The 25,933-nt window shown below is 43.2% G+C and overlaps 1 protein-coding gene across 1 annotated transcript in view; it reads left to right on the forward strand.

Annotated features, from left to right (window-relative positions):
• Positions 1–25,933, forward strand: part of JADE1 (jade family PHD finger 1) — a 120,410-nt gene that overhangs the window by 45,550 nt on the left and 48,927 nt on the right. The window contains exon 4 of the mRNA XM_063458430.1: positions 13,919–14,076. Within this exon, the coding sequence (XP_063314500.1) occupies positions 13,919–14,076 (158 nt within the window). The remainder of the gene's footprint in view (positions 1–13,918; positions 14,077–25,933) is intronic.

Genomic DNA, 25,933 nt, shown 5'->3' on the forward strand with positions numbered 1-25,933 from the left:
CGGTACCAGTTTAGTTCACTGATTTATTCACTCACCTATTATAATTTACTACCAATCTACATGCCTGCTAATACGTTGCTCTGAATCGAATATCTTGTTTTATCAGCAGACTAGTAAGTTCCAGCATCTACCCCACTGCTGTAGAATATGGCGAAACACTGCCAATTGCCATACAAACTACACTACAATGCAGTAATAATCCGACAAAGTTGAGCCTGTAATTAAGCTTGTTTATATTCCTACAAAATTGTGCACACATACTAGCCACAGCCAAGTTTTTGTGAATGTCTTTAATATGCTGTTGTGGTTTAGATTTGTTCTTACTGTATTTTAATATTAATACACGTATATATTTAAATCATAATACATTTAGAATGATGTTATACATATATATGTATCTATATACATATATATATATTTTTATATAGCTATATATGCATAAAAATCATTAATAAAAATATACATATATATTCTTCAAATATATTTATATAATATTTTTACATAATAAAGTAATTTTATTAATTACAATTTGAGGGACCTGCCTGACAAACCAGGCAGAAAGTCCAGAGAATTTGGTTTGCAAACCCTATATTTAACCCTGTAATGTTCCAGGACACCATAGAATCTGTACATGGGGAGTACTGTTTTACTCGGGAGACTTTGCTGGACACAAATTATTAGTGTTTCAAAACAGTAAAACATATCACAACAATGATATTGTCATTGAAAGTGCTGTTTTTTTGCATTCTTCACACACAAACGACACTTTGACTGATGATATTGTGATATGTTTTACTGTTTTAAAATACTAATATTTGTGTTAAGTGGGTTCTTGCAAGTAAAACCGAACCCTTCCCCCCTCCCCCCATGTTCAGGTTTTACGGTCTTACAGAGTCAAATATCAGGCTGACATTTCCTTTTTGTCACATTGAAATTTGACAGATTGGTTATGTTGCCTTTGAGAGTGTATGGTAGCCCAGGAATGAGAATTACCCCCATGATGGCACACCATTTACAAAAGTAGACAACCCAAGGTATTGCAAATGGGGTATGTCCAGTATTTTTTAGTAGCCACTTAGTCGCAAACACTAGCCCAAATTAGCGTTCAAATTAGTTTTTTGCATTTTTCACACACAAACAAATATGAACGCTAACTTTGGCCAGTGTTTGTGACTAAGTGGCTACTAAAACAGATTGGACATATCCCATATTGAATGCCCTGCGTTGTCTACTTTAAAAAAAAATGTGTACATGTAAGGTGTGATTCAGAGATTTATGACAGATAACAGTGTTGCAATGTCACTATTGATACATTTTAAAAATATGTATATATTTGAAACAGCTATTTCCTACTTGTACTTATAGCCCTAGAACTAGAAAAAAAAGTTAAGAACATGTTAACATTGGGCATTTCTAAACTCAGGAAAACATTTCGAAACTATTTATCACAGGTGGTTTTTTTTTTGGCGGTTGTAGATGCGTAACAGATTTTGGGGGTCAAAGTTAGAAAAGTGTGGTTTAAAAAAAAAATATATATATTTTATCAATTTTTTTTATAGTAAATTATATGATATGGTGAAAGTAATTGTATATTTAGAACGACCTTTTAATAGTGAGAAAAAGTATATAATGTGTGGGTACAGTAAATGAGTAAGAGGAAAATTACAGCTAAACACAAACACCGCAGAAATATAAAAACAAGCAAAAAAATAAACAGTCTGGTCACTAAGGGGTTAATCTTCCTTGAATGAACACATAACATACTTAATTATTTAATGTACATAGAGTAGACTTAAGATGTAAAGTGTTTTTGGTTTTTGTTTTTCAATCCATTTATATATCTTCATTTCTCTCCTCCCCCCCCCCCCCCCCCTTTCTTTTTCTCTTTCAGTAATACCTGTTTCACAGTCCTAAACACTTAGTCGTTATGAATGAATGCTTGTTGGCTGTTTAATGGACACTTCAGCCCCCTAAAGCAGTTCAGGTTGTCGAAGTGCATTATGGGTTAAAAGAGCACTCCAGGCACATAAAGCACTTCAGCTTGCTGAAAATAAAATCATGAACCCTCACATCAAGGATCCAACACTTACACAACACAATACAATATTTTTATATTTCATGAATATATTTTATTCAACTAAGTGTATTTTTTTTTGAGTGTTGTATCCTCGGTGCACAGCGTTTTGTTCTGTGTAGTTTTTTGTAGGGACAATGTGCATCCTTGCTCTTTGTGGCAGGTGTGAAGTTTTTCACTTGATCAGTGGTTGCTCACTTTTTTATCTATGTTTTGTGATGTCCTTTATGTGTCTGGAGTCTGTAATTTTTTGACGGTTTATAAAAGTACAGATTTCTATCAAAATCAGTACCTACGAAATTGGGGGTAGAAACGCTTCCCTGACTGTCGATCAAACATCTGGGGAGGTTTTCTTCTGCTTCTCACGCTCCACAGACCTATCAGAAGTGCAAAGCATGCTGGGAGATATCTTACCTGCCTTTCCTTCTGCTCAATCAGTTTTACTATAGCTTATTGAATATAATTCGGGATTATTCTAACCTTTAGTGACCGAGTAATCTAAATTTTATTAAAGACAGGAGGCAAATATTTGCTTATCTTTCTTTACTGTAACTCCTAGCAGCAAAGAAACGGTTAACAATCAGTGTAAAAAAGTTTAACCAATCAGCATGCATCACAGTAATCTAAACTGCCATCAGGCTCCTCCCAATTCCTCTTTCTTGATGTAGCCGAACAGCCGTAAAGTCAACAATGTAAACGTAGAACCATTAGAACGATGAGTAGGTAACGGTGTAAGTATCCGATAGGATTAAAACAGTGCTCAACCCGCGGGGGAGACTTGAGACAGAGATGACGAGTGATCTTCACACTAGGAGGAAAGAGAAACATCGTGAAAGTATGGTCTCTTTGGCAAGAGAAAATCCAATTAAATGCAATGAAACTAAAGTCCAATTTAAGTGCAAGCTTTAACATATAATAATTAACTGTCTGGTGTCTAGGGCAAGTGAAAACCAAATTAAAATGCAATGAAACTAACGTCCAATTCGAATGCAAGCTTAACATATAATAATGAACTAACGAGTATAGGCTAGAAAAAGTTGAGAGAATGCTAGCCACCTAGTTAGAGATGGATGTACGAAGTTTAGATACTTACCTATTAGGGTGGGATAAAGATATTCCAGGGTGGGAAAATATTCGCCTCTTGTCTTTAATAAAATTTAGATTATTCGGTCACTAAAAGTTAGAATAATCCGGAATTTTATGGCAAGACAGGAGGGTTCATATTTGCTATTTTAACGCGTAGATAGCATGGACAAAGAAACGTGTGGAGAATGTCTAAAATAAAAGGTACGGAAAGTGGATTCTGTAGACCAATCAGCGGAGGATAAAATCCCTGCCAGGGAACCTCCAGCTATGAATACAGAGAAGGCGGCCGCGCCTCTAACCGAGTGAGCCCCGAAAGACGCATCAATGCCTGCCAGGGCTAGTAGCTATTTAATCCATCGAGCAATGGTAGGGCACGAGACTGGTTTGTGTGGTCGCACATAAGACATCAGGAGGGGCCCAGTAGGTGCCCTAAGAGGGGTAGTGAGAGAGATATAGTGTCTTATGCAACGGGCTACGCAGAGAAGGGGTTTCTCCGAAAAATAGGGGTAGCTCACTGTAGATGAATTGGTCTTGGTGCGTCTAGTGATGTGAAAGTGCACCCCTTCCGGTGTGAAATCGAGGGCATGAAAGTCGAAAGCCCTGATGTCGGAGACTCTTCGGAAGGAGACCAAGCAAAGGAGGAGAGCTAATTTGACTGACAATTGGCGTAGGGAGAGCGCCTCGTTGTCCGGCCAAGCTTCTAAGAACGTGAGCATGATGGCCACGTCCCAGAATTGATTATATTTGGGAGCCGGAGGTCTAGCGATGCGGATGCCCCGCAAGAGTCTACACACAGAAGGGTGTGATACCTTAGAGAGAGTTCAGAGAAGGGCTACTAAACTGGTTCATGGATTGCAGGATAAAACTTACCAGGAAAGGTTAAAGGATCTTAACATGTATAGCTTGGAAGAAAGACGAGACAGGGGGGATATGATCCTGGATTGCCTATGGGTGAAAGTTGCCTGCCGGGTCCCTGAGGAGGTTGCAGGAGGTGGGTAGAAGCAGGGGAAAGTCAACTGACAGTTCCAGGAGGTAGGGGTACCATGGTTGGGCCCGCCATAGGGGGGTCACCAGTGTTATCTTGACACCTTGAGTTTTGAGGTGCTGTAGTGTGCGTGGAATCATCGAGAATGGAGGGAACGCATATGCACCGGACATCAGCCACGTCTGTAAGAAGGCATCTACTGCAAGGCACGCTGGATCTGGCAACCAGCTAAAAAATGCGTCCGTCTGACTGTTGAGGCGAGACGCAAAGAGGTCCAGGTTGAATGGTCCCCGCCAGATCTGGAGATGGTGAAATATCTGTGGATTCAGTTGCCAATCGCTGGAATCCCTCCAATGTCGGGAGAACCAGTCTGCGACGAGGTTGTCCCGGTAGATATTCTGCTCGCAGGGAGATATTCCTGTCTAGGCAGAACTGATGCAATTCCTTGGTCAGGTCCGAAAGCATCTTCGATTTGGAATCTCCTAGATTCACGTAGCGAACTGCTGACACATTGTCCATCTTCAGCACCACGGAACAATTGTAGACATCCTTGGCGAAACTACGGATTGCGAAGGAGCCTGCAATTAGTTTGAGGCAATTGATATGAAGTGCTCGTTCCGAATGGGACCAGAGTCCTCCTGTAGAATTTTTCTAGCAAGTTGCGCCCCATCTGAGCAGGCTTGCATCCGATTCCAGAATGAAATCGTGTTGGGACCCGAAAATGGCTCTTCCATTCCAAGCGTCCATATGGTGTAGCCACCAATGGAGTTCTAGCCGGACTTCGTCTGTGAGTGTGATCTGTTGGTCGTAGGATGTCGACTGATGTAAATATTGCGTCTTCAGGCGTTGCAATGCTCGGTAGTGCAATGGGGCAGGGAATATAGCCTGTATTGAGGCGGAGAGCAAGCCGATGATGCGAGCTAGATCTCGCAGGCAGAGGTATGGTGATATCGGCAACCTCCGAATGTCCTTTTTTATGGATTTGATTTTGGTTGCCGGAAGTTGGAGGACTGCCTGAACAGAATCTATCTGGAATCCCAGGAATTGTACCGTCTGGGACGGTGTGAGAGATGACTTCTGACGATTGATCACGAAGCCAAGGTTCTGCAACAAAGCAGAGGTCATGGCTGTATGAAGGTGAAGAGTCTCTTGGTCCTGCGCCATGAGGAGGATATCGTCCAGATAAACGATGGACCAGATTCCCTGGGAACGCAGTAATGCCATTACTGGTTTCATTAGTTTGGTAAAGCACCAGGGTACGGAAGATAGGCCGAAGGGGAGGCAGGTGAATTGCCATAGTTCCTGTTCCCAACAAAACTGAAGGAGGCAGCGGTGGGCTGGTGTTACCGGCACTGTGAGGTATGCATCCTTTAGATCGAAGCGGGAGAACCAATCTCCCTCGCAGAGTAGGTCTCTCAATAAATGTATTCCCTCCATTTTGAAGTGACGGTTTGTGATGAACCTGTTCAGATCTCTCAGATTGATAACCGGTCGTAGGTCTCCTGATTTTTTCTTGACTAGAAACATGTTGCTTATGAAGACCTGTGGGCCAACAACTCTTTCGATCGCATTCTTGGTGAATAGATTGTTGAGTTCGCTCCGTAGAGTCGACTCGTCCAACAATTACATCTTGATCGGGATAGGAGGAGATTTTTGTATAGATACGTCTGAAAAGTCCAGGTGGAACCCGGACACAGTCTGAAGGATCCAAGGATCCCGAGTGAGTTGAGACCACTGTTGGGGAAAAAAGGGTTAACCGGCTTGCAATAGGATTATGGGAATAAGGAAGGTCCATTACCTGTAGCAGTGCGACCGTGGAGGGAAGCGGATCCACGTCCTCGGATAGCTCCGCGAGAGTGGAAAAATTGCCTGTGGTGGAATCTGGTATTGCCCGAGTTCCAGGTGTCCGAAGGTTGAGGCTGTGTGCGAAACACCTTGTGAATGGAGGATTGTGCTTTTGTCAGCGTAGTAAATACAGAGACGTGTTTACTTAGTTCTTTTATGAACATGTCTCCAAATAACATGAATTGAGCCTCTGGACCAAGTTCTTTAATGCCCAATTCGGCAAGCTTGGCATCGATTTTATAAAGGACAGCCTTCCGCCGTTCTGTCGAGATCTCCACATTGGCATTGCCTAAAAGGCATAAAGCCCTTTGTGCCCACTCTCGCACCATATGTGCGTCAAATGTGCCACCTGATAAAGCCTTGTCTGCTATTATGAAAATTTGTATAAGCGGGCCCGCCACATCCATCAACTTGACTTGAGTGGATTTCAGACCCTGTTCTAGACCCTTACGGGGGTCTTTCCCTGACTTGGTCAGAAAGGTAACAAGGAAGGGGTTGAATTCAGGTGTACTGGCCACCTTGTCCGGGATAATAGGACGTAGGCATTCTGCCCTCAATTTGGCTCTCACCTCTTTTTCTAAAGGCCGACAGAGCCACATTACAGTATTTGGCAATGTGGTCCGGGGGTGTCCATTCGGCAGATCTAGGGTGCCCGATGCATCTGGGGTCAAATAAAGGGCGGCCAGAGGTGTCAAATAAGGTATCATCTTTTAAGTTAGGGTTTTCAGATGTTAGGTCAGATTCCAAATGGAATTCCTCTTGAGGTATGAGGGAGGGCTCATTATTTGCAAAATCAGAAGCGTAAAGGTCTCTGGATGTCTTATGAGATGGAGCATCATTATCCAAATGTACTGCGTAGTATTCATTTACCACCTGAAGATTATAATTAGAGGTTGAACCCTCAAGTGGGTCAAAATCATGTTGGGAGACAACATGCCAAAACGAAACAAAAACCGCCGAACAGAAACCTACCACAAGATGGAGCTGAGTCAAAAAGCCCGGGAAAAAGGTAAGAGAAATGGCCGCGGCATAGGAGGAAGGGCGGGACGCGTCTCCAGGGCCGGACTGGCCCACCGGGATACCGGGAAATTTCCCGGTGGGCCGCAGCAAGCTCACATGCCCCGCCACCCACAAGCTCCGCCTCCTGAACAGAAGCTCCGCCCCCACACACTGATGACACTGGAAAGCTGCTCACCGGACCAGCAGGAAAGGTATTTATATTTACCTTTTAACAGTTTCCCCTACCCACCTTACAGCCCCCTTACCCACCTCACAGCCCAACTCACAGGCCCCCTACCCACCTCACAGCCCCCCTACCCACCTCACAGCCCCCCTACCCACCTCACAGCCCCCCTACCCACCTCACAGTCCCCCTACCCACCTCACAGTCCCCCTACCCACCTCACAGTCCCCCTACCCACCTCACAGTCCCCCTACCCACCTCATTGCCCCCTTACCTACTTGACAGGCCTCCTTACCCACCTCACAGGCTCCTTACCCACCACACAGGCCCCCTACCCACCACACAGCCTCCTTACTCACCTCACAGCCTCCTTACTCACCTCACAGCCTCCTTACTCACCTCACAGGCCCCCTTACCCACCTCACAGGCCCCCTTACCCACCTCACAGGCCCCCTTACCCACCTCACAGGCCCCCTTACCCACCTCACAGCCCCCTACCCACCTCACAGCCCACCTTAAAGTTCCCCTTACCCACCTCACAGGCCCCCTACCCACCTCACAGCCTCCTTACTCACCTCACAGCCTCCTTACTCACCTCAGAGACCCCTACCCACCTCACAGGCCCCTTTGCCCACCTCACAGGCCCACTACCCCACCTCACAGACCACCTCACAGGCCCCCTACCCCACCTCACAGCCCACCTCCCAGTCCATCTATCCCATCTCACAGGCCCCCTTACCCACCTCACAGCCTCCTTACCCACCTCACAGGCCCCCTTACCCACCTCACAGGCCCCCTTACCCACCTCACAGGCTCCTTAACCACCTCACAGGCTCGCTACCCACCTCACAGGCTCGCTACCCACCTCACAGGCTCGCTACCCACCTCACAGGCTCGCTACCCACCTCACAGGCCCCCTACCCTCCTCACAGCCTCCTTACTCACCCCAGAGCCCCCTACCCACCTCACAGGCCTCCTTACCCACCTCACAGGCCTCCTTACCCACCTCACAGGCCTCCTTACCCACTTGACAGGCCTCCTTACCCACTTGACAGGCCTCCTTACCCACTTGACAGGCCTCCTTACCCACCTCACAGGCTCCCTACCCACCTCACAGGCTCCCTACCCACCTCACAGGCTCCCTACCCACCTCACAGGCCCCCTTACCTACCTCACAGCCCCCTACCCACCTTAATGTCCCCCTTACCCACCTCACAGCCCCCTACCAACCTCGCAGCCCACCTTAAAGTCCCCCTAACCCACCTCGCAGCCCACCTTACAGCCCCCTTCCCACCGCACAGCCCACCTTACAGTTCCCCTTACCCACCTCACAGCCCCCTACCAACCTCACAGCCCACCTTAAAATCCCCCTTACCCACCTCACAGCCCCCTACCAACCTCACAGCCCACCTTACAGTCCCCCTTACCCACCTTACAGTCCCCCTTACCCACCTTACAGCCCACCTTAAAGTTCCCCTTACCCACCTTACAGCCCCCTGCCCACCTTAAAGTCCCCCTTACCCACCTCACAGCCCCCCTACCCACCTCACAGCCCCCTACCCACCTCACAGCCCACCTCACAGCCCCCTACCCACCTTAAAGTTCCCCTTACCCACCTCACAGCCTACCTTAAAGTTCCCCTTACCCACCTCACAGCCCCCTACCAACCTCACAGTCCACCTTAAAGTTCCCCTTACCCACCTCACAGCCCTCCTTAAAGTTCCCCTTACCCACCTCACAGCCCCCTACCAACCTCGCAGCCCACCTTACAGTCCCCCTTACCCAACTCACAGCCCCCTACCCACCTCACAGCCCACCTTAAAGTTCCCCTTACCCACCTCACAGCCCCCTACCAACCTCACAGCCCACCTTAAAATCCCCCTTACCCACCTCGCAGCCCACCTTACAGTCCCCTACCCACCTCACAGCCCACCTTACAAGTCCCCCTTACCCACCTTACAGTCCCCCTTACCCACCTTACAGTCCCCCTTACCCACCTTACAGCCCCCCTACCCACCTTACAGCCCCCCTACCCACCTTACAGCCCCCCTACCCACCTTACAGCCCCCCTACCCACCTTACAGCCCCCCTACCCGCCTTACAGGCCCCCTACCCACCTTACAGGCCCCCTACCCACCTTACAGGCCCCCTACCCACCTCACAGCTCCCCTACCCACCTCACAGCTCCCCTACCCACCTCACAGCCCACCTTACAGGCCCCCTACCCACCTCAAAGCCCCCTACCCACCTCAAAGCCCCCTACCCACCTCAAAGCCCCCTAACCCACCTCACAGCCTCCCTACCCACTTTACAGGCCCCCTACCCACCTTACAGGCCCCTTACCCACCTCACAGTCCCTTACCCACCTCACAGCCCACCTTACAGCCCCCCTACCCACCTCACAGCCCCCTACCCACCTCACAGCCCCCCTACCCACCTTACAGCCCACCTCACAGTCACCTCACACCCACCATATTAGAAAAATAAATATATATTAATAATATGTAAGACATATATGTATGAATGTTTTGCCACCCCAGATGATTGAGTAATCTTTAACACATAATATATATAAATAAATCCAAGAGGGCTGCACTCACCTGAACATGCATACATTATAGGGTGCTGCTGGGGCCAAAATATCCAAAATACAGAATCCAGCACACTCGCTGATTCACTAAACAATGATTTCAAATCTTAGAGATTGTAGTAGTTTATTATAGGACCTGCCAACAATGGGGTACATTGACGTTGTGGCAGGCTTATGCAATATATGATCATATAATGTAACAACCCCCATTATTTTTTGCCTAGGTGCGGTGTCTTTAAATAAAACTATTAAAATCTCTAAGATTTGAAATCATTGTTTAGTGAATAAGCGAGAGCGCTGGATTCTGTATTTTGTGTGTATGTGTGTGTGTGTATATATATATATATATATATATATATATATTATGTGTATGTGTTTATAGATTACTCAATCATCTAATGCAGCGTTTCCCAATTACCCTAGGGTTCAGCAAGAACAAAATTGGGCTTCCGCAGCGATTTGCACGTCGGGTGCCCCAAGCATTTAGGGCCATCTGGTGGGTATCGCTAAACAGGGGTCCAGTCAGTCGCCGCGGTCATTTAAAACCGCGACCGGACCCGTGTAGTATTGGATGCTGGGAGGAAGGAACAGCACTTCCTCCTAGACAGAGCGCGCCGCCTGGAGGGGGAGAGGGAGCAGCGAGGACTGAGCAGCACACCAACTTCAGCCAGCAGCACTGAAGATCCTCCTGCAGAAATGTTGATACACTATGTCCGTGTTCCACGGGAAAAATTAATTTGGAATGCCTGATCTAATGATTGAATAATATATAAACGCATAAAAAAAAAATATATATATATATATATATATATATATATATATATATATATATATATATATATATGTAACGGCACCCCCAGGCATTAAAGGGGTTAAACCGACGTTTAGTAGATATTCCCTTCCAGAGACACAGGCAGAGATACTGTAGACACCAATACACCGAACCGGAGAAGCATATGAATGATCTCAAACATATGAATGCTGTAAACAGCCGAATAGGAAAAACCATACAAATAGGTTTACACTCCTAGCAGTCAAACTGGAACAGTATACAGTAAATCCCCACAAGAACGAGACAAAGCTCTGTGTTGAGGGTCAAGCAGTGAACAGACAGAGCTGTGGGTTTATTGTTCTTATATACACATTAGTACCACCCACAGTGTTTTGGAAAACGACCAATAAACACATACAATACACTCAGACACTCCCACACAAAACCCTCCCCTCTGCCTGTGATGCAATTACCTTACACAATGGGTAATGTAATTATCACAAGCATTATTCATAACTTTAAAAGTATACATCACATTCACATTTTCAGAATCGGCATACTCCAAATACAAACATATGTCAAAATCATCCACATTGGTCCATTGGTTCAAAAGATAGATCGAAGTCCTTTGTGACCAAAGGAAGCATGGCTTTTCTGCCCAAAACCAGTTCCACAGAGTTTTCTATCCTGGAGATAATTGGGAAGTAATCCAATTATCTCCAAGGACAGAGGCAAAACTCCATTAAGCACATGACAGTAAGAAGACCGTAAAATACAATAAAATACACATTTATTACATAAAATACAGACATGCAACATATCCCCAGATAGCTTAGGTCTGAGCGCACATTATTACTGAATGGCTCTCAGACCATACTCATACAGTTCAATTGCCATGGAGCCAAAGTCTTTTATTACACGAATAGGCTCCATGGCATAGCTATCTGAAAGAAGAAGGGCGTATACCGCGCCTATTTGTTTAAATAAAAATATACAGAAAATACATACATATGTTCTTGGATTTTCCAATGAATCGTGACCTCAAAAAGAAATTAAGACAAAAAATAATAGTGCAATACAGCAAATTTTATCTTAAAAATAAGTGATCAATAACTATGTACAGTCCACTCACATGGAGATGAGCTATAACAGAGCTCTACTGTGAAGCGCTTGGACGGTACAATCCCCGTCTTTGGATTAGTAGTAGTTGCCACAGATGTTCTCAATATGCCTTGTGCGTAGTTGGTATAAAAAACAGAAAGATAGCAGCAATATGGTGAAGTAAGTACCAATGGTGTAATAGATAATAAATGGTATTGTACTTACACTTTCCAGAGCATGTGACCTGCTCTGGTGTAAACAGCTTGGGTGGTATAATCCCCACCAAGGATATACAGGATACCAGGAAATGAAAATAGTACGTCTAAAAAGTAACTTAAAAGTATACTTTAATATATATAAACAAAACAATGATTGGTAAAATGTAAATATAAATTATAGTCCCTGAAGAAGCCTATTAGGCGAAACGCGTTAAGTGGGACTATATTTTATATTTACATTTTACCAATCATTGTTTTTTTTATATATATTAAAGTATACTTTTAAGTTACTTTTTAGACGTACTATTTTCATTTCCTGGTATCCTGTATATCCTTGGTGGGGATTATACCACCCAATCTGTTTACACCAGAGCAGGTCACATGCTCTGGAAAGTGTAAGTACAATACCATTTATTATCTATTACACCATTGGTACTTACTTCACCATATTGCTGCTATCTTTCTGTTTTTTATACCAACTACGCACAAGGCATATTGAGAACATCTGTGGCAACTACTACTAATCCAAAGACGGGGATTGTACCGTCCAAGCGCTTCACAGTAGAGCTCTGTTATAGCTCATCTCCATGTGAGTGGACTGTACATAGTTATTAATCACTTATTTTTAAGATAAAATTTGCTGTATTGCACTATTATTTTTTGTCTTAATTTCTTTTTGAGGTCACGATTCATTGGAAAATCCAAGAACATATGTATGTATTTTCTGTATATTTTTATTTAAACAAATAGGCGCGGTATACGCCCTTCTTCTTTCTATTATTCACTCACAAGGTTGGGGAATCCTTGTTTTGTATACTGCTGCCTGAACACTATAGCGAGCGCCTACTATCTCTCTTTTTTCAACTATTGCATAGCTATCTGGGTTAAATGAGTTCATTCAGCAAATCTGAGAATCTACGGAACGCCAGAGCAGAAATACATGAATAGCCCTTTCTGCATAGGAAAATAAAGTATTTAAATGCCGGTCCATAGTCAGAAGGCAGCAGGCAGGCAACCAGGCTCCTTCAATGCACAGTGGCGAGATTGGTTTATATATATAAAATGTGTTTATATTACTCAATCATCTATGGTGGCAACACATAGCCGTACGTATTACATGAGACAATACGTGGTGCAGTGACTTATGGGGCTGGCATAGATTTTTTTTTTTCCACGGCTGCTTTGTATCCCCAGTCCGGCCCTGCGCGTCTCTATGGAGATGCCAGGGAAACACAGATTGTGTATAGAGAACTGAGCGGCTGAACGGACCGGCAAGATGCCGGGAGCCGCGGCAAAACTGTCAGTGCTCTAGATTTAAACTGAGAGAGCACAATATACTTAGTGAAAGAAATATGAAGTAATCTGAAGTTGTAGGCTGACTAGAATGTCGGCCCACCTAACAGTTGTTAATAAAAGGAGCATATATTGCACATAAATAAAATTAAAGAAACAGAAAATATATGAAATATATATTCAAATGATATTAAAGTGATAAGTCGGCTAAATTGAGCATTAATAGGGATATAATTAGAATAGACTCACCTGGGAGGCTAAGCAGCAAAGAAAGAGGAATTGTGAGGAGCCTGATGGCAGTTTATATTACTGTGATGCATGCTGATGGGTAAAACTTTTTTACACTGATTGTAAACTGTTTCTTTGCTGCTTGGAGTTACAGTAAAGAAAGATAAGCAAATATGAAGCCTCCTGTCTTTAATAAAATGGAAGCCGTGATCACGTGCACATTCACTTGCAGCTCCAGCACAGAGGCTTCTCAGTGAGAAGCATCCATTTGGTGTATTTCCTGGCAGAGTCTGAAATTTATTTTAATTTATTTATATATTTATTTATTTTACACCTCCTGGCTGTCAGAGAGGGATTGGTTTCAATGGCTTCTCATATGCCATGTGTCCCAATACTGTGCAAAGCATCTCACTGGACACACATCATCAGTAAAGATGACTTTTATGTTGGGAACAGTACGCAAAAACTTAAAAAAGATACCATCTTGTTGCAGTTAGCAACGTTGATGGAATATTTTATTAATTTTAATCTGTTCCCTTGCAGGTGTTTCGCACAGATCTGATCACTGCCATGAAGTTGCATGATTCACACCAGTTGAACCCGGAAGACTATTATATCTTGGCTGACCAATGGCGCCAAGACTGGGAGAAAGGTGTGCAAGTGCCAGTGAATCCTGAGTCTGTCCCTGAACCTGTTGCCAGGTACGTTTTTTTGTTTGTTTGTTTTTTAGGGTTGGGATGGTAGGGCGAGAGATGTGCTTTGTAGATATCCAAAGTAGCAGTTCAGATTATAGTATATATATAAAAAAATATATATATATATATTTAAATCCCTTCATTTTTTGTCATGTTTTTTGCTGTATTATGCTACAGTTGTTTATATTAACAGTATTCAAAGAAAAAAATGATTGAAGTATTCAGACCCTTTGACATGACAATTCAAATTTAGCTGAGATGCAACCCGTTCTTTGGATTATGCAAGATAATTGTACACTTTGATTGGAGTGCACGTGTGGAAAATTCAGTTTATGGGCATGATTTGGTCTTTATAGCAGACTTTCCAAATGGAAGCCTCTTCTCCCAGTAAGAGACATGAAAGCCCACTTGGAATTTCCAAAAAAGCGCCTAAGGACTCTGACTTTGAGAAACAAGATTCTCTTGTCTAATGAAACAAATATTTAATGTTTTGGTCTCAAAGCAAAGTGTCATGTCTAGAGGAAAGCAGGCACCATCATCACCTGCAGCACATCATGCCAGCAGTAAAGCATGATGGTGGTAGCACCATGCTCTGCGGGTGTTTTTCAGTGGCAGAGACTTGGAAACTGGTCTGGGTTGAGGGAAGCTGTACATGCAAAATACAGAGAGAACCTCAAAGGAACACTATAAAGTTGAGAATACAAACCTGCAGACCTCTTTTGGTGCTGCTGCCTGGGTCTCCTGCAATATTATCTGGCTTTCTCGCCAATGGCCAATCCAGTGCGCCTCATAGGGAAGCATTAGAGACTAATGCACAGGCAGCGTGTGTTATTTGCCACTTGACCACGATTTTTTTTTTTGTGAATATCATTTTTATTATTTTCATCGTTCCGTCGTAGAGAGCATTGAGACTCGCAGGTCTCCAGATTGAGTTACATTTAAAAGTAAGGTATCATCATCTGATCGGGCTCGCAGGCCCACACTGTTGTCGGACTCGCAGGTCCCTTGTATCAGTTCTTATGCATTTCTGACAATACCCGCTTTGGAGCGTGATATAATTGAGGACGACCCCAGTACCAATTTCCTTCAGTATGTAAGAGTATAGAGTAGTGCGTAAATTGTTGAGGTAAGTTGAGTGTGGTCCGTGTGCTACAGTAATTAGAAAGAAGTAAGACTTAGTATCTGGATCACCTGTCCCATTCTTCCCCTCTATGGTTCAGTTCTTGCCCCTTAGACACTCGTCCCACTAGGGGACAGAATGAAGTGATGGGTTTGGTTGTCTTGTCTGTAACTGGGGTTGTGCGTCTGATTAATTGGGGGTTCATGGTTATCTGTGTGATCTTCCGTTCGGGGCTCAGAGATCCCCTATAGGGGTTGGTGCAGTCAAGAGGGTTGGGGTAGGTGTGCAGCGTAGGTTGTTGGGGTGGGGAGAGGTTAGTCGGGAAAGGAAGGGGGTTCGGGCGGGCCTCCGTCTCCTGTCGTCTGGGGTGCGAGTTCTGGGTCTTATCTGTCTGTGCCATGGTGTCCGTCACGTTCTCGTGACAACTAGGTATAGGCGTCGGGGAGCTCCAATCCACGTCACCTCCAGAAGTGTACGTGGATGGCTCGCCTTCTGGGTGGCGCCTCCCTGTAGGGCGTCGGTTGGGCGTCCGGTTGTCTGGCTCGGTGTCCTAGTGGCGTGTCAGGTCCCGTGACAACCCTATATGGCTCTTCCGCATTAACTCAGTATGAGTGTGTCCGTTTTCCCCGCCTTGGGGTGCGTTGGCCTATGGCCTGCATGGGTGTTCGTCTTAGTGTGTTGCGTTTCTGCTTGCGGCTGTGTTGCAAGTAATAAACAATAACATTCGGTTACTTATCACAACAGGTGAAAACAAGTTCTAACGATTCTATAACAGTCCAAGGCTATACACATTTTGTCCACCACCCTTTGATCCCCAGGTTCCCACTGGCCAGGCTAACTAGTGTGTGTCGTTCTGAACCTTGTTTCTCAGTGTTGTGTGTGTTTTCCCTCTAAGGGCTCGCGTGTGCTCACGGTTGGGTTTAAGGTGCGGCTGGTTGGTTTCCAGGATCAGCGGTGGGCTTTTGGGTCTCTAGCTTAATCACTATAACTATGCTCTGAGGGTGTTTCTGGTTCATCGATCCTCCATGTGTCCTTGTCCCCCCCCCCCCCAGCTTCTGATAGTGGGTAGCTGCTCAGACCGTGTTACCGGGCTGTTTGTCCTGTCTGTAGTTTCCTCCCCCTCTCCCGCTTGTGTACCCGGGCCTCCCCCCAGGTGTGCCCCACCGGCGGCACCCACCGCCTGCTCCCCGAGGTTCGTCACAAGGCAGGTGGGTTCCGGCGACCGGGCCCAGCCGGGGCGGGAGCCACCCCCCATCTGCCCTTGCCATAGGTGTGAAGGCCTGAGTGTGTGTGCTCCCTTTTCCCCAGTCGCCCGCCCCTTGCCCATCGCCCGTAATCCAAAAGCAGTCTGGCAAATCGGAGGACTCAGTGGGCACGGGCCTCCGTTCCGGTTCCCGCCGGCCCCCTGCTCTTGTTTCGTGGAACTTTCCCCCCAGTGTCGCTGTCCCTCTGTGGCAATATGGGGCCCCAGTGGGTATCGCCCAGTGGGCTGTACACTTGCGGTTCAGATGGGTACAGTGTCTCTAGTCTCTTGGGTCGGGAGCAAGTGGCTTCAATCTAGTCAGCAACTGGCGCCACGTGGGTTCCCGGGGTGGTGGGTAGTGTACGGCCTCTTACATGTTGGCGCCCGAGGGGCGAGTGGTCTGTTGCCTTGTTCTCCTGGGTCTGGTGGGTTGCTGCGCCGGGCGTTGTGCCTCTGGTGCGAAGGTGTAGAAAGCCATCGGGTCCGGCCACGTCATTTGCAGTGGGGGCAGTTGTAAATCCTTTACGAGGTCACCCAGGTCTCCCTCGTTCCTCAACGTGAAGGGGCCGTTAGGTGTGGTGACTTGTATTCCTGTGGGGAAACTCCACCGATCTCTAATCCGGTTGGACTGCAGCACTCATGTAAGTGGGCGCATGGCCCGTCGGTATGCCAGTGTTGCCGGTGAGAGGTCTGGGTATAATTGTATTTCAGTGCCATTGTGGAAGACTTGCTTCTTATCTCTAGCGCTTTTCAGGATGTCTTCTTTCACTTGAAAGTGTTGCAGACAGCATACAATGTCTCTAGGGGGGGGGTCTGGTGCCACCCTGGGCCGGAGGGGTCTGTGTGCCCTAACAAATTCGATGGGTGCCGTGTTTGGCCTCTGCAGGAGGGCATTAAATATCTCCGTCAGGATGCCACGTATAGGGGTGGTCTGGTTCAGTTCCTCGGGTAGGCCCCTTATTCTTATGTTCTGCCTTCTCCCTCTGTTATCTAAGTCCTCCACATGGAGGGCCATTTGGCGAAGTTGGACTTCTTGTTTTTGAATGGTGCTCGTGGTCGCGCTCTGTGCCGACACCACGTGGTCACAATCTGCCTCTAGCTGGGCCAGTTTGTGCTGGATCCCCTGCATGTCCTCCCTTAGGGCGTGGAGTTCCCCTGTAATGGATTTATGTAAGGCCGCATTCGCCTCCTTTAGGTCAGCTTTAGTGGGTAAGTTACTAATTATTGATTGAAAGAAAAAAGAGGCAGGATCACTCCAAAAATTGGACTGATACCCCTCATAAACCACCCCAGTATGGGCGTCTAAAAGTGTATCAAAAAACAATAAATAAACTTTATTTTGAAAAAACAATTAATTAAAAATCTGAAGACTCATAAAAAAGAAGGTATGAGATTACTGCAGGCAACTAATTACAGTGTTTAGTATCCATATAAATGTAGCAATGTAACTCATGGAAGAGTTGTTAATGAAAAAAGATACTAGTTACACTATATATTGTGCCATACAGATTATCATTAAACCTACAAAGAGCAGTATATGTGCTTAAAGCAGGAGACCAGAAATCGAAAGGATAGAGAGGAGTTCATATAGTAGAAAAAAAGGGGGAGTGTAGGAGAGAAAATAGCTTCACAGTACCCTACACATATAACCCAGAGAATCCTCCTGTTCCTCCTAACCCTCCTGTCTGAAAGAATGGCCGGCCGGCCAAAAGTCGCATAAAAGCACAGAAATTACTGTCATAAGAGTCCGCTAAGGTTCTAAAAAAGTCGGTAAAAGCCTGACGCGCGTTTCAGCGGTAAAGCCGCCTTTCTCAAGGGACAGACAGACCAAAGCAAACGGTCCCGTCCCCCCCCCACTCCTATTAAGTACCTCATATGCACCGCCCACTTGATAGTTTCGCGCCATCCTCGGTCCGTACTGGCCAATAGGATCCCCACACAGAGGGAAGGTTCGTGCGCATGTTCCAGGATGTCGGCGCATGCGTGAGGCACCTCGTACAAGCCCATCCGTCAATACCGCACTGGCCAATAAGATCCTCGCAGGGAGGAGGAATTAATGCGCATGCTCCGAGATATCGGCGCATGCGTGAGAAACTTTGTTTTCTCATAGTCTCACTCTCTGTTCTGCCGGGAATATAATAAGCGCGTACACAGCAACAGAGTGTCGGCGCTCTTTTTTAAAAGATATGTGTAAACCAATTCTGAGTGTTGACACGCAACACTATATCAATAGTGGTATACAAAGTCCAAGTAGCTAAATAATTAGCCACTTGGACACTATATCTGAATAGTTAGCCATTTGGGCACTATATTACCACACTGTATCTATAGTAATATGCTGAGTCAAACAGCAAGTATCATCCAGCAGGTAGAGATAATAATACTCATACAGCCTTCGGAGGAGTAAGTAATGAGGGAGAGGGAGAAAAAATTCGAAATAATATCAAAATAAATTCACTGCATAAAGTAATAAATATAAAAGACGACAAAAAAGAGTGGTAAAACATGAAATATTAGAGCATGGCTGGCTATATAGTAGAGGAGAAAATGTATCCGAGGGGTTCCAGAGGTAAAGAGGGCATTGCAGGTTGTCTTCATATCTAAACTTCATATAAAGGGGGCAAACGAGAAGCCCTCATTCAAGTTACTAATTATTGATACCCAGTACGGCTGGGCTTGGGGCGGATTGGGTCTGTGCGGTACCTTTTCGGGGCGGTCTTCCTGCGGTGAGGACGGGCATGCTAGGCCCGAGGCTTCTGTGTCACTCGAGGCCTGTGAGGATTGGTCGGCCTGGGCAGTGAGGTATTGGCGCATGCCCGCTGGCTGGGACCCCCTTGGGGTGCTGGTAGTCGAGGCACCCTGTTGTGGTTTGTGCGTTTTCCCCATGTTCGCGCTGTTTGAAGCAGGTTAGGCGGGTATTAGTGTTGAGCCTGGAGGGAGCACTCGGTTTACGCCGCCATCTCGTCCGGCATCCAGGCCACGCCCCCCCCCTTGACCACGATTTTTAATCTTTTGTTCCTGTGGATGTGTCTGGAAGACCACTACTAGAGCTGTGTTAAACCCTGCAATGTAAACATTGCTGTGTCTACAGAACTACAACTTTTTACATTGCAGGGTTAATACTACAGGGCCAATGCTCGTGATATTAAGTGGGTGTCTTTAATGGTCCTTTCATAACAACCTGGTCCAACACTGAGGACCTCAGACTGGGCCAAAGTTTCATCTTCCAATAGGTTTATAACCGTAAGTGGTTTGGGACAACTCTGGGAATGTTGTTGCCTGGCCTAGCCAGAGCCTGGACTTTGATCCCAATTGAACATCTCTGGAGATATCTGAAAATGGCTGTGCACAAGCGGTCCCCGTCAAACTTGACAAAGCTTGTCGCATCCTACCCAAAACGTGTGTGTGTGTGTGTGTGTCTGTATATGTATATATATATATATATATATATATATATATATATATATATATATATATAAAATCGAAAAAATGAGAGCACTCACTGGTTTTGCAAAAAGCTGTGTATTCAAGTTCTAGGCAAACGAATCAACGTTTCGACCGTCAAGCGGTCTTTATCAAGATGCCAAATCATTACAAACATAGACAATATATAGCAAGTGTACAGATAAACTTACCCTATCACCGTGTAAAACCCATTACCTCGACCTGCCCCTTTGACCGGCGCCAAAAATCGCGTCCTGACGTACGTGATGACGTCATGTCATGTGATCGTGGTACTACCAATTGCTTAGTTACGGACACACCATGTGACCTACAATCATGTGATCGCAACCAGAGACAGTTGCTAAGAAACGTCTAAATAACATGGACTATAGTGCACAGAAATCGGAGAGAAAGAGAAATAAAAATAAAAATAAAAACATGCATGGAGGATACACATATTGTTCGAGTAGCTGGATTGAATGCTCTAATGTGAATGGGAACCTCACCTGTGGGCATCTAAATGGCAATGTTGAAGAAACAAGAAGAGAGCTAAAAGATGTACTAGAATGTGAAAAACATGTGAATGTAGCAACTAACTAACTAAATGAAATTAGACATACAAATAAAAATAAATAAAAATAAAAATAAAAATACAAATAAAAATAAAAATACATAAGCGTGAAAGTGAACATGAGAATAAAAATACAAATAAAAATAAAGATAAAAATAATAATAATAATAATAATAATAATAATAAAAATAAATATAAATAATAAAAATAAAAATAAAAATAAAAATAAAAATAAATAAAAAATAAAAAAATATAAAAATAAACATGAAAAATAAATCAATCAATAAATAAATAAATAAACAAATAAAAAAATAATAAATATGAAGAATCAAAATATGAAAAATAAAAATAAAAATAAAAATAAAAATAAAAATAAAAATAAACATAAAAAGGAAAATAAATATATATAAATAAAAATAATAATAAAAATAAAAATAAATAAAAATAATAATAATAATAATAATAATAGTAATGAAAGTAATAATAATAAATATCAAAATAATAAATATAAAAATACAAATAAAAATAAAAATAAACATAAAAATAAACATAAAAATAAAAATGAAAATACAAATAAAAATAAATATAAATATACAAATAAATATAAAAATAAAAATAAAGTGATGTGAATGAAGCAACCTGATAATAATACTACTAGTGTAATGGTATCTCAAATTATGTGAACAGCTAACTGTGTGTGAATGAGGACTGAGTGAATAATATATTAATCAGAGTCATCTGATATGTGATGTTATTGGAACCAAAACTGCCCCTGTACTGTGACTGTGTAAAATTGAGAGTATGTGAATCGATCTATGAGATGAGACCCTGTCACAGGCATGGTGACCAAAAAAAGTGAACCAAGAAGTGCAAAGCTGGTGAAATTTAAATAAAGTGCGGAGAGCACCTCCTAAAAGAAACTAAACATGCCATAGGAGCCAACACCATACTGCTGTCCTAACTTATAAATTGACAATCCAATTTACAATATTGCAAAAAGAGCCTATCTGAAAAAAAGAGGAAAATTATATATGCTTGGGAATCGAATAAGATACTACTAATAAATCATCTTTTTGTTGGACTTCCAAGAGAATTAAGGAACAAAAATTGCATGTAACCCCAAAAATATTCCAACTAAGAATAGGGCTGTAAATTTGCAGGGGACCCTGAAAAAATGTAGATATATCTTAACGAGTGTTTAAAAAACAACTGAAGCTGTTGTATTCATTCAGTCCCTTGGGTTGAACCGTGTCAAGGTAATGAATCCAAAATGTCTCTCTTTGAAGAAGAATTTTTGATCTGTCGCCACCTCTACCCAAAGGAGGAATGTGATCAATGATGGTGAATTTGAGAGTTGGTAAATGATGTTGCAATTCAAGGAAGTGTTTCGCCACCGGTTTATCTGTTTTGCCGTCTCGGAATGCCGTCATAATCCCCGATCTATGGCCTCTAATACGATCTCGAACTGTCATGTCTGTCTTGCCCACATAATATTTGCCACAAGGGCAGGAGATTAGGTAAACCACATGATCACTTAAGCAGGTCAAACGGTGTTTAATTTGTATCCGTCTGCCTGTATGTGGATGTGCAAATGACGATCCTGTGAGCATGTGGCCGCAGGTAACACAACCTAAACATTTAAAGCAACCTTTCTTTGTATTCTCCTTATGAGAGCTATAGCGACTGGGTATGTCAGTTCGAACTAAAATGTCTTTTAAGTTTTTGTTGCGTGCAAATGCAATGCGTGGTTGTTGTGTGAAGATGGGATTCAACGTTCTGTCCGAGGATAGAATGTCCCATCTTTTTTTAATTCTTTGTGAGAATCGTTGGCCTTCAGAATGAAACAGTAACGGAATCGTAATCCTTGAAACAGTGTTCTGTTGTTTAATTTCTCTTCCTTCAAAGATTTTTTTAGCCTTTATAAGGCAATTTTGTAGGACTTTTCTTTTATATCCCCGTTCCAAAAAGGAATTGGTCATATCCTGAAGTTGAGTGTTGCAAGTGGTTTCTTCTGAGTTGTTTCTCAACACTCTAATAAATTGCGAGATAGGCAAGGAATTTTTTAAGGCGTTGGGATGGGAACTATTTGCATGCAATAAAGTATTGCGATCCGATGGTTTTCTGTATAACCGATGTGCTACACCTTGATCCTTTCGATACACTTCAACATCCAGAAATTGAATCTTTTCATTGTCACATGTGAGAGTAAGTTTAATTGGTGAATCGAGAGTATTAAGTTCCGCCACCATGGTTTCCAGCTCATTTACCGTGCCTTTCCATAATATGAAAATATCATCCACGAATCTGTGGTATTGTATCAATTTCTCCTGATACTTAGAGATTATATGTGTATTTTCATATGCGTACATGAAGCTGTTGGCGTATGTTGGCGCTATTGCTGATCCCATTGCTGTGCCGGTTTCCTGGATATAAAAATTCTTTTCAAAACGAAAATAATTATTCGACAGTGTAAGAAATAAACCTTCAAGAAGAAATTCAATCGGAGGTCCTTCATAAACTTCAGATCTTGTCAGGAGAGTGCGCATTGCTTCAATGCCCATTGTGTGTGGAATCACAGTGTACAAATTCTTAACATCTGCCGTTGCAAAAATGTACTGAGACTCTGTAAATTTACAATTTTTAATTTTGTTAAGAAAATCTTGTGTGTCCTTTAAGCATGTTGATAATTGTGCCACTGTGGGTTTGCAAAAGAAATCTACAAACTTCGCTACTGGCTCCAATATTCCTCCCCGGGCGGATACTATGGGTCTACCCGGTGGTTTTTGTGGGTCTTTGTGTACCTTCGGTAAGGTGTATAGAATCGGGATTTTCGGATGTTTGTTTAATAAAAATTCTGCCGTGTGTTGGTCGATCCAATTTGCTGAAACACCCAGCTGAATCCAATTCTGTATTTTGGTGCTGATTTTATCTGTAGGGTCAAAGGTTAATTTTTTATAGGTTTTACTGTCAGACAGCTGTGTCAGAATTTCTGTTCTATAATCGGTGTAATCTTGTAGGACGATGGCTCCCCCTTTATCTGCGGATCGAATCACTAGTGTATCATCCTCCTTCAGATCTTTTAGTGCGATCCTTTCAGTACGAGTCAAGTTGTCTGGCCTGTCTACTTGTTGAGACATCATTTTGTTCATATCCGTTTTAAGGACAGTTGAAAAAGTTTTAATAGACTGATGAGTGTTCTTGGGTTCCCATGTGCTTTTTAATTTAAATTGAGAACCTGTTCTTGGTGTTAGCGTGTTTTGTAAGGCTTGTATATTTAATGTTCTGTTGATCTTGAATAATTCAATGTCCATCTTGAACTGCTCTGGTTTGGAGGTGGGAACAAAAGAAAGTCCCTTAGATAATATGTTGATATGGGCAGAGTTTAGGATTTTGGATGATAAATTGAATATAGGATTCATTTCCTCTTGATCGGTGGTTTTGACCTTGTGTTTATATACCCTGTTCTTTTGTCCTCTTCTAATGGGTCTCCATCTTTTGAACCTCTTCCTGGACGTGTGGATTTGCCTGGAGGATCGTTGGTGTGTTGGGCCATCTCTAAAAAAGGCGAAGGGTGTGATTGATGTGTTGCTCGTGTCGAGCCTCTTTGGCTTGAGTCAGACCTGGTTTCTGTTTCAGAAGTAGATTCTGCTGAGCTGGTTTCAATGGAAACAAACTGTGGTTTGCGGACTCGCTGTCTGTTCCTTTGGAATGGCGGTCTGCGTCTTTCCCCCGTAATCCAATGATACACCTGATGGTGTGTATAATCAAAATTAACTTTTTCTAGCTTCTGTTTCTTGAATCTTATGAGTTCATTCCTATATCTCATGATTTCATCTTGTAGTTTTACCAAATATTGAGTGGAAGAAGCTGCGTTTAACATGGTTACGTGAGACATCTCAAATTTGTTAATTGAATCCTTCGTGAATACTAGCTCGTTTTTAACCTCATCCACCACTATAATCATCCAATCAAGTGAGCACTTGTTGGCAATCCCTATCCATTTTTTACAAAATTCTGGATTTTGTCTCCCAATGGTAGGTGAGTTCCTTACCCTAAAGCCTCTTGGAATTCTTTTCGCACGATAATAGTCTGAAATAAATATTCCATGTAGATCTAAGTCCACTTCCCGTCTTTTTAGTTTTATTAGATCATTATATAAGTCTTTGATGGAGTCTGTATGAACCAGATCAGCTGTGGTATTAGGCCATAAAATGTTTTCTGCCTCTTGTGCTGAGATTTGTATTACCTCAGCTGTGTCAGATAGGGCTCCAGCCCTCAAAAGAAAATCCTCCATGTTAATGCTTGATACAAAAAAGGTTGCACTTGATAGGTGCAAGTTTATCAAAACAATGCCAAAAAGTCAAAAAAATAAAAATAAAAATAACAATGAAATACTCTGGAGGTGCAACAGACAGTGTGGCACTACACACTATATATACAAATATTTACAAATTCTGGCACTCTTCCCATAAATAAGCACTTAGAATAATTCAGACCAAGGTGCTTCACAGTGCTGAATATATAAAAATCGAAAAAATGAGAGCACTCACTGGTTTTGCAAAAAGCTGTGTATTCAAGTTCTAGGCAAACGAATCATAAACACAAGGTCAAAACCACCGATCAAGAGGAAATGAATCCTATATTCAATTTATCATCCAAAATCCTAAACTCTGCCCATATCAACATATTATCTAAGGGACTTTCTTTTGTTCCCACCTCCAAACCAGAGCAGTTCAAGATGGACATTGAATTATTCAAGATCAACAGAACATTAAATATACAAGCCTTACAAAACACGCTAACACCAAGAACAGGTTCTCAATTTAAATTAAAAAGCACATGGGAACCCAAGAACACTCATCAGTCTATTAAAACTTTTTCAACTGTCCTTAAAACGGATATGAACAAAATGATGTCTCAACAAGTAGACAGGCCAGACAACTTGACTCGTACTGAAAGGATCGCACTAAAAGATCTGAAGGAGGATGATACACTAGTGATTCGATCCGCAGATAAAGGGGGAGCCATCGTCCTACAAGATTACACCGATTATAGAACAGAAATTCTGACACAGCTGTCTGACAGTAAAACCTATAAAAAATTAACCTTTGACCCTACAGATAAAATCAGCACCAAAATACAGAATTGGATTCAGCTGGGTGTTTCAGCAAATTGGATCGACCAACACACGGCAGAATTTTTATTAAACAAACATCCGAAAATCCCGATTCTATACACCTTACCGAAGGTACACAAAGACCCACAAAAACCACCGGGTAGACCCATAGTATCCGCCCGGGGAGGAATATTGGAGCCAGTAGCGAAGTTTGTAGATTTCTTTTGCAAACCCACAGTGGCACAATTATCAACATGCTTAAAGGACACACAAGATTTTCTTAACAAAATTAAAAATTGTAAATTTACAGAGTCTCAGTACATTTTTGCAACGGCAGATGTTAAGAATTTGTACACTGTGATTCCACAC

The sequence above is a fragment of the Pelobates fuscus genome, chromosome 6 (genome assembly GCF_036172605.1).
Source record: "Pelobates fuscus isolate aPelFus1 chromosome 6, aPelFus1.pri, whole genome shotgun sequence".
NCBI lineage: Eukaryota > Metazoa > Chordata > Amphibia > Anura > Pelobatidae > Pelobates > Pelobates fuscus.